The sequence below is a fragment of the Coturnix japonica genome, chromosome 4, assembly GCF_054131305.1.
Source record: "Coturnix japonica strain WE chromosome 4, WE-NBRP24, whole genome shotgun sequence".
Lineage (NCBI taxonomy): Eukaryota > Metazoa > Chordata > Aves > Galliformes > Phasianidae > Coturnix > Coturnix japonica.
In genome coordinates, this window is record NC_140666.1 from 5,455,981 (window position 1) to 5,469,379 (window position 13,399).

Below are 13,399 nucleotides of genomic sequence, written 5' to 3' on the forward strand. Positions count from 1 at the left end.
CGCACACTGACTGTCCCCCTGAGAGTAATAGAGGCCATGCACACAACAACTGTCACTCCAGGTAAGGGCCGCTCATAGAGCTCCGTGGCCGTGGTTAGAGGTTGCTCCCCTCCCACTGCAGCCAGTTCCCAGGGACTTAGGAACTTTGTCCTTTTGGGAACTAGGCCACCAGAACCACATTCAGCAGATAAGGAGAGGAAACAGGACCCTCCATAGTACCTCCTGTGCACAGACCCTGCATTCCAGAGCTTGCTGTGCTTCCCCTGAGCCACCAGGCACAACAGCAGCCCGGAGCGGGATCCTTCCTGTGGTTGTTCTTGTCCATGTCACTCAAAGCAGCAGCTGGTGAAACAGATCCACATTGTTTTTCCAGGTGCGGATGGTGAGGAACACGCAAATGCCGCAGACAATAATTTTATCAAGAAGTACTGCCTGGGATTTGGTGTGGCTATCTTCGTTACCATGCTGATGGCAATGTTTTCGTGCTATCGTCTTGTCCAACAACGGAGGCAGATAAACCAGTGAGTTCTTGTTCACCCCCAACCCCATCCTGCCCCCTCTCTTTACTATAGGGATCCTGTGAGCAAGGAGGCATTTCTAGTTAAAGCAGCATAGAGAAGCCAGTTAGTTGTTGCCTAACACTGTCTGAGATTGACACTGTCAGACATTTAACTGGCCTCGCCATTCCTGCTGCATGTTCTTACTGCTGGGCCTGAGACAGGCCCGGAGCTGAGAGTGACTCTATCATGCACTGTGAGGAAGGAGAGCAGGGGGTTCTCCTGTGCCCTCAGCACGTTTCTCTCCCTGCAGGCGCCTTGCTGAAGATGCTGCAGTCCAGCATATTGCCCGCAGCAACCTCACGCTTGGACAAACAGCTTCCTCGCCTCAGTGCGCCGGACAGAAAAGACGTGGCACAAACAACCGGTGCCTGTGCAGTGACAATCTGCCCACCAGCTGCAGAGCACCACCAGAGCGGCCCCTGCCAGGCCTGACGGCTGTCGGGCTCAGCTGCCCCCAGTGCAGCCCCCGTAGCCCACCAGCCCAGGCTCCGTGGCCCCTGGGAAGTACATCAGGCCCAGTGGCCCCTATCCACCTTGGGCATCAACACCTCTTTCAGGGGACAGGAGGGACCCACCTGGTTTGGAAGCTTGCAGTCATCGGCTGGCACCCAAACAGCAGCACCCTGGCATCAACACCACCCTCCCGTCCCCCACCACCATTCTTCAGGGGTTGGCAGTGGCTCCCTCAAAGTGTCACACGCAGGCAGCCACTGCCTCAGGGAAGCTTGAGAGGCCTGTCAGCCTCCAGCACCATCTCTGCCCTCACCCTCCCCTCCACCATCCATCAGGGGATGGAAGCGACCCCAGCAGAGTATAGACCTGGGGACATCATCCAACAGACGGACGACCATTGCCTGGGGGAAGCCAACTGGCCCAGCAGCCCCTTGTCCCCCCCAGGAACTGTCACCAACTTTCCTTCACCATCCTTCAGGAGGTTGGAGCAGCCCCCACAGGGTGGCAGTTTGAGGGCATCATCCGACACCCAGAAAACTACAGCCAGGGGAAAGCATACCAGGCCCCACAGCTCCCAGCCCCCCACAGCACCAACTCTGCCCTCCCGCTCCTCTCCTCCATCCTTCAGGATGTGGGAGTGCCCCCCCCCACAGGGTCGGCATGGGGGCAACACCTGTAAAACCTCTGCCTGGAAAAAGTATGACAGGCCCAGCAGCCCCAAGATCCCCCCAGCACCACCTCTCTCTTCATGCTCCTCTCCACCATTGGTCAGGGGGTGGGAGCATCATCACTGGTCAACACAACAGGGGGTTCTTTCTTTAACATCCTTATTACACCTTCTGAACTGAGTATACCTTTTCTACAAAAATTCTCAGCACCACAGATGATCATATTCAAAACATCTATAACTATATGGAATATAGATATTGTGAATTAATTCAATAAAGTTCAACAACAAAACAAAATAACCAAGAAGCTGCTTCCTTCAAAAGGCAGAGTATTCTGACGAGGAGAAAACAGCAATACTAACATCACGTCACAGCGTTGCCATCAGGGCTCAAGCTAAGGCAGCCAGCTGACCAGGGCAGAACTTGTGTTAGATGCTGCTCAGTGACAACACCCAGAATGAAGTAGCAAGGATGTGAAGTGTAGGAGACTACTTGCGCTTATCACATTGTCTGCTGTAACAGCACTACTCAAAGATTTCTAATCGGGCCAAGATCTTTGTGAAGCAGCAGTTTGTTCATTACTGCCATCATGGCCGCACACCCCTACTGACTGTTGGGCAGGGCTGCAGTGGAGAACGCCCTCCACACGCAGTCCTGGGCAGGCAAGGGCTGTCGGTGCACAGTGCCACACGCTCCTTGCCATCTGCACACATGTGGGCTGGCTTTGCACTGCCAGGCACATCGTCTCGCCTGGGCACTGCAGGTCCTCGCTTGGTGGTATGCAGAGACAGCGGGGCCAGCAGATGAAGTTATCTGTGTTGTGTGCAATACTTGCATGACTTGGGAGCTGACAATCCTTGTGGTTCTCTGTCCTGCTCCAATTTATAGGAAGGAGAGGAGGTCCATACGTGTATGCCTGAGCATGGTTCAAATGTTGGAGGACGGACGCTATTACGATTTAGGGTGATTAGGAAGGGAAGGCGGGCAATAGAAAAGACAGGAAAAAGAATCAAGGAGTCTTTATAGGAAGCAAGAGGGAGAGAGAGTCACCACCATGGATCTGACGTGTTTAGTAGTTCAGTCATTGATCTTCAGTAGTGGTGGGTCATCAGGAGTTGTTGTTCCGCTGACAATGACTGTGACCACGGCAACAGTTTCCAATGATAGTATAAACTTACAAATAAGTCCAACGTGGTTCAGTCAGCTCTCCTTGGTGTGACAGCTCAAATCCAAAATGGTTGAGTCAGCTCTCCTTGGAATGGCAGCTTCTGGCTCTGGGATCTCATCTGGACCTTGCCAGCAGACAAGAGGGAGCAGGGACGCCCACCTGCTTCTTGTTCTTCACCGGACACGATGGTATCATTCCCCAGTTTTCCCATACCAAGCTGGAGCCAGATCTTCTGCCAGTAAACACTTCTGAGCACCCTCTTCTGGAGGTGAACAGCTCTGGAGGAAGGTGCTTTCAAATGTCCACAAAGTGATGTTGATTGTCACACAGTAGCACCCATCACTTGCCTCCTCCATAAATCAGTTACAGTCTTGTTGGTGAACCTGAAGACAAAAGGTCAGCGCGCTAGGACAAGCAGCCACACACCAGTATCACAGAGTCACAGAATGACCCAGGTTGGAAGGGACCTCATGGATCATGAAGAACAAACCCCCCTGCCTGGCAGGGCCACCAAACATACACCTTTACTAGATCAGGTTGCCCAGGGCCCTGTCCAACCTGGCCCTGAACACCCCCAAGGACGGGGCATCCACAACCTCCCTGGGCAGCCCGTTCCAGGGCCTAACCACTCTCCTAGTAAACAACTTTCCCCCTAACATCCAACCTAAATCTTCCCTCTTTCAACTTCAATCAGTTTCCCCTTGTCCTGCTATTACCAGCCCCCTCCTCATCCTATGTGGAACACCAGTGCCAGCAGTGCGGCCGCCATTTTAGAACCCTCTCCACGTCACCTTGGTCACCGCTGCCGCGCGCAACGCACTCGCCTCTGACAGCTGTGGCAGTTAGCAGCCATGTTGGCAGCTAAGAGGGCTAGGGTAGAAGTTTTCCCTGTTTCAGGCGGGAGGATGGAGCTGGGGGCCCTAGGAGTGAGAAGGAGGAGGGGGCCCGCCATGACCACCAGGCAGAGGAGCCCCCCTGCAAAGGGGCACATGTGGGTCAGATCTATGAGGCAGGGGCTGAGGTGGGTCAGATCTATGGGGCAGGAGCTGCTGTAGGGCTGATTTGGATCAGATCTATGGGGCAGGAGCTGCTGTGGGGTAGTTGTGGGTCAGATCTATGGGGCAGGATCTGCTCTGGGGCACATGTGAGTGAAATCTATGGGGCAGGAGCTGCTGTGGGGTAGATGTTGGTCAGAACTATGGGGCAGGAGGAGCTGTGGGGGTGCTGTGGGTCAGATCTGTGGGACAGGAGCTGCTGTGTGGCTCATGTGGTTGAGATCTATGGGGCAGGAGCTGCTGTGGGGAAGACGTGGGTCAGATCTATGGGGCAGGAGCTGCTGTGGGGTAGATGTGGGTCAGATCTATGGGACTGGAGCTGCTGTGGGTCTGATGGGGGCTAGATCTATGGGGCAGGAGCTGCTGTGAAGGTGATGTGTGTCAGATCTATGGGGCAGGAGATGCTATGGCGCTGATGTTGGTAAGATATATGGGGCAGGAGCTGCTGTGGGGTAGATGTGGGTCTGATCTATGGGGCAGGAGCTGTTGTGGGTCCGATGTGGGTCAGATCTATGGGGCGGGAGCTGCTGTGTGGCTGATGTGAGTCTGATCTATGGGGCAGGAGCTTCTTTGGGGCTGATGTGGGTCAGATCTATGGGGCGGGAGCTGTTCTGGGGCAGATGTGGGTGAGATCTATGTGGCAGGAGCAGCTGTCGGTCAGATCTATGGGGTTGGAGCTCCTAAGGGGCAGATGTGGGTCGGATCTATGGGGCAGGAGCTGCTGTGGGGCTGGTGTTGGTCAGATTAGTGGGGCGGGAGCTTCTGTTTTGCTGCTGAGGGTCAGATCTATGGGACAGGAGCTGCTGTGGGGCTCATGTGGTTGAGATCTATGGGGCAGGCGTTGCTGTGGATCTGATATGGGTCAGATATACGGGGCAGGAGCAGCTTTGGGGCAGATGTGGGTCAGATCTATGGGGCAGGAGCTGCAGTGGGGCAGAAGTAAGTCAGATCTATGGTGCAGGAGCTGCTGTGGGGTAGATCTATGGGGCAGGAGCTGTTGTGAGGCTGATGATGGTCTGATCTATAAGGCAGGAGCTGCTGTGGGGCGCATGTGGGTCAGATGTATGGGGCAGGAGCTGCTGTGTGGCTGATGTGGGTCAGATCTATGGGGCAGGAGCTGCTGTGGGGCACATGTGGGTCAGATCTATGGGGCAGGAGCTGCTGTGAGGCTGATGCGGGTCAGATCTATGGGGCAGGAGCTGCTGTGGGGCTGGTGTGGGTCAGATCAATGGGGCAGGAGCTGCTCTGGGGCACATGTTGGTCAGATCTATGGGGCAGGAGCTGCTGTGGGTCAGATCTACTGGGCAGGAGTTGCTGTGGGGCAGATGTGGGTCAGATCTATGGGGCAGGAGCTCCTGTGGGGCACATGTATATCAAATCTTTGGGGCAGGAGCAGTTGTGGGGATGATGTGTGTGAGATCTATGGAACAGGTGCTGCTGTGGGTTTATGTGGGTCTGATCTATGGGGCAGGAGCTGCTGTGGGGCTGATGAGGGTCAGATCTATGGGGAGGAATCTGCGGTGGGGCTGATGTGGGTCTGATCTATGGGGCAGGAGCTGCTGTGGGGCTGATGTGGGTCTGATCTATAGGGCAGGAGCTGCTGTGGGTCAGATCTATGGGGCAGGAGCTGCTAAGGGGCACATGTTGGTCAGATCTATGAGGCAGGGGCTGAGGTGGGTCATATCTATGGGGCAGGAGCTCATGTGGGGCTGATGTGTGTCAGATCTACGGAACAGGTGCTGCTGTGGGGCTTATGTGGGTCAGATCAATAGGGAAGGAGCTGCTGTGGGGCAGGTGTGTGTCATATCTATGGGGCAGGAGCTGCTGTGGGGCAGGTGTGTGTCAGATCTGTGGGGCAGGAGCTGCTGTGGGGCAGATGTGTGTCAGATCTATGGGGCAGGAGCTGCTGTGGGGCAGGTGTGTGTCAGATCTATGGGGCAGGAGCTGCTGTGGGGCAGGTGTGTGTCAGATCTATGGGGCAGGAGCTGGTGAGGGGCTGATGTGGGTCAGATCTATGGGGCAGGAGCTGCTGTGGGGCAGATGTGGGTCTGATATATGGGGCAGGAGCTGCAGTGGGGCAGATGTGGGTCAGATCTATGGGGCAGGAGCTGCTGTGGGGGCTATGTGGGTCAGATCTGTGGGACAGGAGCTGCTGTGGGGCTCATGTGGTTGTGATCTATGGGGCAGGCGTTGCTGTGGTGCTGATGTGGGTCAGATATATGGGGCAGAAGCTGCTGTGGGGCAGATGTGGGTCTGATCTATGGGGCAGGAGCTGCAGTGGGGATGATGTGAGTCAGATCAATGGGGCAGGAGCTGCTGTGGGGATGATGAGGGTCAGATCAATGGGGCAGGAGCTGCTGTGTGGCTGATGAGGTTCAAATCTACAGGACAGGAGCTGCTGTGGGGCTCAGGGGGGACAGATCTATGAGGCAGGAGCTGCTGTGGGTCTGATCTATGGGTCAGGAGCTGCTGTGGGGCTGATGAGGGTCAGATCTATGGGGCAGGATCTGCGGTGGGGCTGATGTGGGTCTGATCTATGGGGCAGGAGCTACTGTGGGTCAGATCTATGGGGCAGGAGCTGCGGTGGGGCTGATGTGGGTCTGATCTTTGGGGCAGGAGCTGCTGTGGGTCAGATCTATGGGGCAGGATCTGCTGTGGGTCATATGAGGGTCAGATCTATGAGTTAGGAGCTGCTGTGGGTCATATCTATGGGGCAGGAGCTGCTGTGGGGCAGGTGTGTGTCAGATCTATGGGGCAGGAGCTGCTGTGGGGCAGATGTGTGTCGGATCTATGGGGCAGGAGCTGCTGTGGGGCAGGTGTGTGTCAGATCTATGGGGCAGGAGCTGCTGTGGGGCAGGTGTGTGTCATATCTATGGGGCATGAGCTGCTGTGGGGCAGGTGTGTGTCAGATCTATGGGGCAGGAGCTGCTGTGGGGCTGGTGTGGGTCAGATCAATGGGGCAGGAGATGGTGTGGGGCTGATATGGGTCAGATCTATGAGGCAGGATCTGGTGTGGGGCTGATTTGGATCAAATCTATGGGCAGGAGCTGCTGTGGGGTAGATGTTGTTCAGATCTATGGGGCAGGAGTATCTGTGGGGCATATGTGAGTCAGATGTATGCGGCAGGAGCTACTGTAGTGCAGATGTGGGTCAGATCAATGGGGCAGGAGCTGCTGTGGGGCTGATGTGGGTCAGATCTATGGGGCAGGAGCTTCTGTGGGGTAGATGTGGGTCAGATCTATGGGACTGGAGCTGCTGTGGTTCTGATGGGGGCTAGATCTATGGGGCAGGAGCTGCTGTGGGGGTGATGTGTGTCAGGTCTATGGGGCAGGAGATGCTATGGCGCTGATGTTTGTAAGATATATGGGGCAGAAGCTGCAGTGGGGTAGATGTGGGTCTGATCTATGGGGCAGGAGCTGTTGTGGGTCCGATGTGGGTCAGAAGTATGGGGCGGGAGCTGTTGTGGATCCGATGTGGGTCAGATCTATGGGTCAGGAGCTGCAGTGGGGCAGATGTGAGTCAGATCAATGGGGCAGGAGCTGCTGTGGGGGTGATGAGGGTCAGATCTATGGGACAGGAGCTGCTGTGGGGCTGGTGTTGGTCAGATCTGTGGGGCGGGAGCTGCTGTGTTGCTGCTGAGGGTCAGATCTATGGGGCAGGAGCTGCTGTGAGGCTCATGTGGTTGAGATCTATGGGGCAGGCGTTGCTGTGGATATGATATGGGTCAGATATATGGGGCAGGAGCTGCTGTGGTGCTGATGTGGGTCAGATCTATGGGGCAGGAGCTGCAGTGGGGCAGATGTGAGTCAGATCAATGGGGCAGGAGCTTCTGTGGGGATGATGAGGGTCAGATCTATGGGGCAGGATCTGCTTTGGGGCAGATGTGTGTCAGATCTATGGGGTAGGTGCTGCTGTGGAGCTGATGTTGGTAAGATCTATGGGGCAGGAGCTGCTGTGGGGTATATGTGGGTCATGTCTGTTGGGCAGGTGCTGCTGTGTTGCTGCTGAGGGTCAGATCTATGGTGCAGAAGATGCTGTGGGGATGATGAGGGTCAGATCTATGGGGCATGAGCTGCTGTGTGGTAGATCTATGGGGCAGGAGCTGTTGTGAGGCTGATGAGGGTCTGATCTATAAGGCAGGAGCTGCTGTGGGGCGCATGTGGGTCAGATTAATTGGGCAGGAACAGCTGTGGGGCAGATGTGGGTCAGATCTACTTGGCTGGAGCTGCTGTGGGTCAGATCTACTTGGCTGGAGCTGCTGTGGGGCTGATGTGGGTCAGATCTATGGGGCAGGAGCTCCTGTGGGGCACATGTATATCAGATCTTTGGGGCAGGAGCAGTTGTGGGGATGATGTGTGTCAGATCTACGGAACAGGTGCTGCTGTGGGTCTTATGTGGGTCAGATCTATAGGGAAGGAGCTGCTGTGGAGCTGATGTTGGTTAGATCTATGGGGCAGGAGCTGCTGTGGGGCCTATGTGGGCAAGATCTGTGGGACAGGAGCTGCTGTGTGGCTCAAGTGGTTGAGATCTATGGGGCAGGAGCTGCTGTGGGGTAGATGTGGGTCTGATCTATGGGGCAGGAGCTGTTGTTGGTCCGATGTGGTTCAGATCTCTGGGGCGGGAGCTGCTGTGTAGCTGACGTGGGTCTGATCTATGGGGCAGGAGCTTCTTTGGGGCTGATGTGGGTCAGATCTATCGGGCAGGAGCTGCTGTGGGGATAATGTGGGTCAGATCAATTGGGCACGATCTGGTATGGGGCAGATGTGGGTCAGATCTATGGGGCAGGAGCTGCTGTGGGGCAGATGTGGGTCTGATCTATGGGGCAGGAGCTGCTGTGGTGCTGATGAGGGTGAGATCTATGGGGCAGGAGCTGCTGTGGGGCTGATTGGGATCAGATCTATGGGTCAGGAGCTGCTGTGTGGCTGATGTGGGTCTGATCAATGGGGCAGGAGCTTCTTTGGGGCTGATGTGGGTCAGATCTATGGGGCGGGAGCTGTTCTGGGGCAGCTGTGGGTCAGATCTATGTGGCAGGAGCAGCTGTTGGTCAGATCTATGGGGTTGGAGCTCCTAAGGGGCAGATGTGTGTCGGATCTATGGGGCAGGAGATGCTGTGGGGCTGATGTGGGTCAGATCAATGGGGCAGGAGCTGTTGTGTAGCTGATGAGGGTCAGATCTATTGGGCAGGAGCTGCTGTGGTGCTGATGTGGGTCAGATCTATGGGGTACGAGCTGTTGTGGGGCACATGGGTATCAGATCTTTGGGGCAGGAGCTGTTGTGGGGCACTTGTCGGTAGATCTATGGGGCAGGAGCTGCTGTGGGGCAGATGTGGGTCAGATCTATGGGGTAGGTGCTGCTGTGGTGCTGGTGTTGGTCAGATCTGTGGGGCAGGAGCTGCTGTGTTGCTGCTGAGGGTTAGATCTATGGGGCAGGAGCTGCTGTGGGGCCTATGTGGGTCAGATCTATGGGACAGGAGCTGCTGTGGGGCTCACGTGGTTGAGATCTATGGGGCAGGCATTGCTGTGGATCTGATATGGGTCAGATATACGGGGCAGTAGCTGCTATGGGGCAGATGTGGGTCAGATCTATGGGGCAGGAGCTGCAGTGGGGCAGATGTGAGTCAGATCAATGGGGCAGGAGCTGCTGTGGGGATGATGAGGGTCAGATCTATGGGGCAGGAGCTGCTGTGGGGTAGATCCATGGGGCAGGAGCTGTTGTGAGGCTGATGATGGTCTGTTCTATAAGGCAGGAGCTGCTGTGGGGCACAAGTGGGTCAGATGTATGGGGCAGGAGCTGCTGTGTGGCTGATGCGGGTCAGATCTATGGGGCAGGAGCTGCTCTGGGGCACATGTGGTTCAGATGTATGGGGCAGGAGCTGCTGTGTGGCTGATGCGGGTCAGATCTATGGGGCAGGAGCTGCTGTGGGGCAGATGTGGGTCAGATCTATGGGCAGGAGCTGCTTTGGGGCAGATGTGGGTCAGATCTATGGGGCAGGAGCTGCTGTGGGTCTGATCAATGGGTCAGGAGCTGCTGTGGGGCTGATGAGGGTCAGATCTATGGGCAGGAGCTGCTGTGGGGCTGATGTGGGTCTGATCTATGGGCAGGAGCTGCTGTGGGGCAGATGTGGGGCAGATCTATGGGCAGGAGCTGCTTTGGGGCAGATGTGGGTCAGATCTATGGGGTAGGTGCTGCTGTGGAGCTGATGTTGGTAAGATCTATGGGGCAGGAGCTGCTGTGGGGTATATGTGGGTCATATCTGTGGGGCAGGAGCTGCTGTGTTGCTGCTGAGGGTCAGATCTATGGGGCAGAAGATGCTGTGGGGATGATGAGGTTCAGATCTATTGGGCAGGAGCTGCTGTGGTGCTGATTGGGATCAGATCTATGGGGCAGGAGCTGTTCTGTGGCTGATGTGGGTCAGATTTTTAGGGCAGAAGGCTCTGTGGGGCAGATGTGGGTGAGATCGATGGGGCAGAAGATGCTGTGGGGTTGATGGGCGTCAGATCTATGGGGCAGGAGCTGCAGTGGGGCAGATGTGAGTCAGATCAATGGGGCAGGAGCTGCTGTGGGGATGATGAGGGTCAGATCTATGGGGCAGGAGCTGTTGTGAGGCTGATGATGGTCTGATCTATAAGGCAGGAGCTTCTGTGGGGCTCATTTGGGTCAGATGTATGGGGCAGGAGCTGCTGTGGGGCACATGTGGGTCAGGTGTATGGGGCAGGAGCTGCTGTGTGGCTGATGTGGGTCAGATCTATGGGGCAGGAGCTTCTGTGGGGCACATGTGGTTCAGATCTATGAGACAGGAGCTGCTGTGGGGCAGATGTGGGTCAGATTTTTAGGACAGAAGGCTCTGTGGGGAAGATGTGGGTCAGATCGATGGGGCAGAAGATGCTGTGGGGCTGATGGGCATCAGATCTATTGGGCAGGAGATGCTGTGGGGCTAATGTGGGTCAGATCTATGGTGTAGGAGCTGCTGTGGGGCACATGTTGGTCAGATCGATGGGGCAGGAGCTGCTGTGGGGCAGATGTGGGTCAGATCTATGTGGCAGGAGCTGCTGTGGGGCTGATCTCTTGGACAGGAGCTGCTCTGGGGCACATTTTGGTCAGATCTATGGGGCAGGAGCTGCTGTGGTGTAGATGTGGGTCAGATCTATGGGACTGGAGCTGCTGTGGGTCTGATGGGGCTAGATCTATGCGGCTGGAGCTGCTGTGGGGGTGATGTGGGTCCGATCTATGGGGCAGGAGCTGCTGTTTGGCTGATGTGGGTCTGATCTATGGGGCAGGAGCTTCTTTGGGGCTGATGTATGTCAGATCTATGGGGCGGGAGCTGCTGTGCGTCTGATGTGGGTCAGATCTATGTGGAGAATGTTTATGCAGAATGGCTTCATGAGAAATGACATGAAGAGATTCCACTAGTTAAATTGTAAAAGAATGAACGTGATTAAAGACAAAGACGGTCTATCCTAGGGCCGATCACGGGCTAAGCAGCTATGGAGAAATCAGGATGTGAAAAGACAGGGTATGTAGCTAAAGACGAAATATGTATCTAGAGGCAAGGACGGCCTGAGGGAAAAGCAAGATGTGTAGCAAGGTGTAGACAGAGCTGCAAAGAAAAAGTATCCGTAAGACTAACCACAAAGGTCAGATGAAGTAATGTGTAACCCACCAATCCTGAGCTTTACTTCTGCAATATGCATGAACTTATTACTGATTGTATAAATGAGATGCTGTAACACCTAATAAACGAGACTTGTTGACCATGATAGCATGAGACTTGTAATAATAACGCCGAGGTTACTTCCAACAAAGCTGTGTTACAGAAAGGCAGAATTTCTATACGTCCTTATCAAACTAGTTTTTTCTTCTTTTAGTTTGACTCCTGACTTTAACTTTGAAATCAGACAAAGACCTTACAGTAGCAGACTTATCTGATGAAGAATTCACCATTTGTTTACTGTTACAGCATGAAATGATTTGTAAAATGAGTACAGAGCAGGTAAAGAACATCTACCATGTGAAATCAAGGATCATCCATTCCTGCCCTAAACACACAGTTATTCACCGAAAAAATTCTCCCTCTACATATCCAAAAGCTGATTTTAACAGAAATCAGAGCATAGACAGAAACACACAATCAAAATTAAAATGTTTCTTTGTGAGTCATTATGAAGTTAATAAAACATTTAATAAACACAGTGAGTCCGAGCTTCAGAGATGCTTTGTGTTTTTATTTATTTATCTAGCTGGAAGAATGTACACACACATTTCCTTGGACTGTGGTATTGAGAGATACACTTAAAGCAATCAAGCTGAAGTATAACAGAAGTATATCTAAAGCACCTTTCTTGAAGGACGGCAGGATCACTGAGGATAAGATAATACAGAGCCATAAATGAGAAGGATCAGAAGGACCAACCAACCTGTATAGCATTTCAGAGTGTAGCTGGTTCTTAGAAGAACGAATGACTCTATGGTTCTATGATTCTGTGACTTAAGGTTGGAAAAGACCACTGAAGGTCATCTAGTTCAACCATCAACCCACTCCCAGCATGCCCACTATGTCCCTCAGAGCCACATCTACACGTTTCTTGGACGTCTGCAGGGATGGTGATTCCACCATCACCCTGGGCAAACCTTTCCAATACCTAATGACTATTTTTGAGAAGTTGTTTCTCCGAACATCCAGTAGAACCTCTCCTGGCACAACTCTAAGCCACTCCCTCTTGTCCTGTCACTAGTTACACACAAAAAGAGGTTGAACCTCACCTCACCACAACCCCCCTTCAGGAAGTTGTAGAGAGCAATGAGGTCTCCCCCCAAGCCTCCTCTTCGCCGGACTAAATACCCCCAGCTTCCTCAGCTGCTCCTCACAAGGCTTATGCTCCAGACCCCACACCAGCCTCATTACCATTCTATGAACATGTGCCAGGGTCTTTCTTGTAGTGAGGGGGCCCAAAAATGAACACAGTGCTCAAGTCACAGCTTCACCAGTGCCAAGTACTGAGAGATTATCACCTCCCTGGTCCTGCTGGAAACACTATTTCTGATACAAGCCAGGCCTTCTAGGCTACCAGGCACACTGCTGGCTCACATTCATCTGGCTGTCAACGAACACCACCAGAATCTAGATTCTAGCCACAAGCCTGCAAAATGGAGTGGCATGATATTGTGATCAAAGTGCAGTAGCTGGCACTTGACTTTGTTGAAGCTTATACAATTGCCTTCAGCCCATTGATCCAGCCAATTCAGATCCCTCTGTAAGGCCTTCCTACTCTCAGGCAAATCAACACTTCCTTCCAGCGAGGAGTCATCTGCAAACTCACTGGGGATACACTCAATCCCCCCATCCAGATCATCAATAAAGATATTAAACAGGACCTACCCCTATACTGACGCCTGGGGAAAAAAAAAAAAAAAAAAGTCAATTAATGAAGCTGGGAAACAGCACAACATTAGGCACCTCTTTGTATTCTAAGTGTGACAAGAAAGAATATTTTCCAC

General features: G+C 53.8%; 1 protein-coding gene across 1 annotated transcript; it reads left to right on the plus strand.

Annotated features, from left to right (window-relative positions):
• The first annotated feature begins 267 nt into the window (after positions 1 to 267).
• Positions 268 to 2,994, plus strand: LOC146760918 (uncharacterized). The gene is made up of 2 exons (XM_085544380.1): positions 268 to 521; positions 811 to 2,994. The coding sequence occupies exons 1-2, from the start codon at positions 463 to 465 to the stop codon at positions 1,859 to 1,861; spliced, it is 1,110 nt and encodes a 369-aa protein (XP_085400506.1). The 5' UTR covers positions 268 to 462; the 3' UTR covers positions 1,862 to 2,994.
• The last annotated feature ends 10,405 nt before the right edge of the window (positions 2,995 to 13,399 follow it).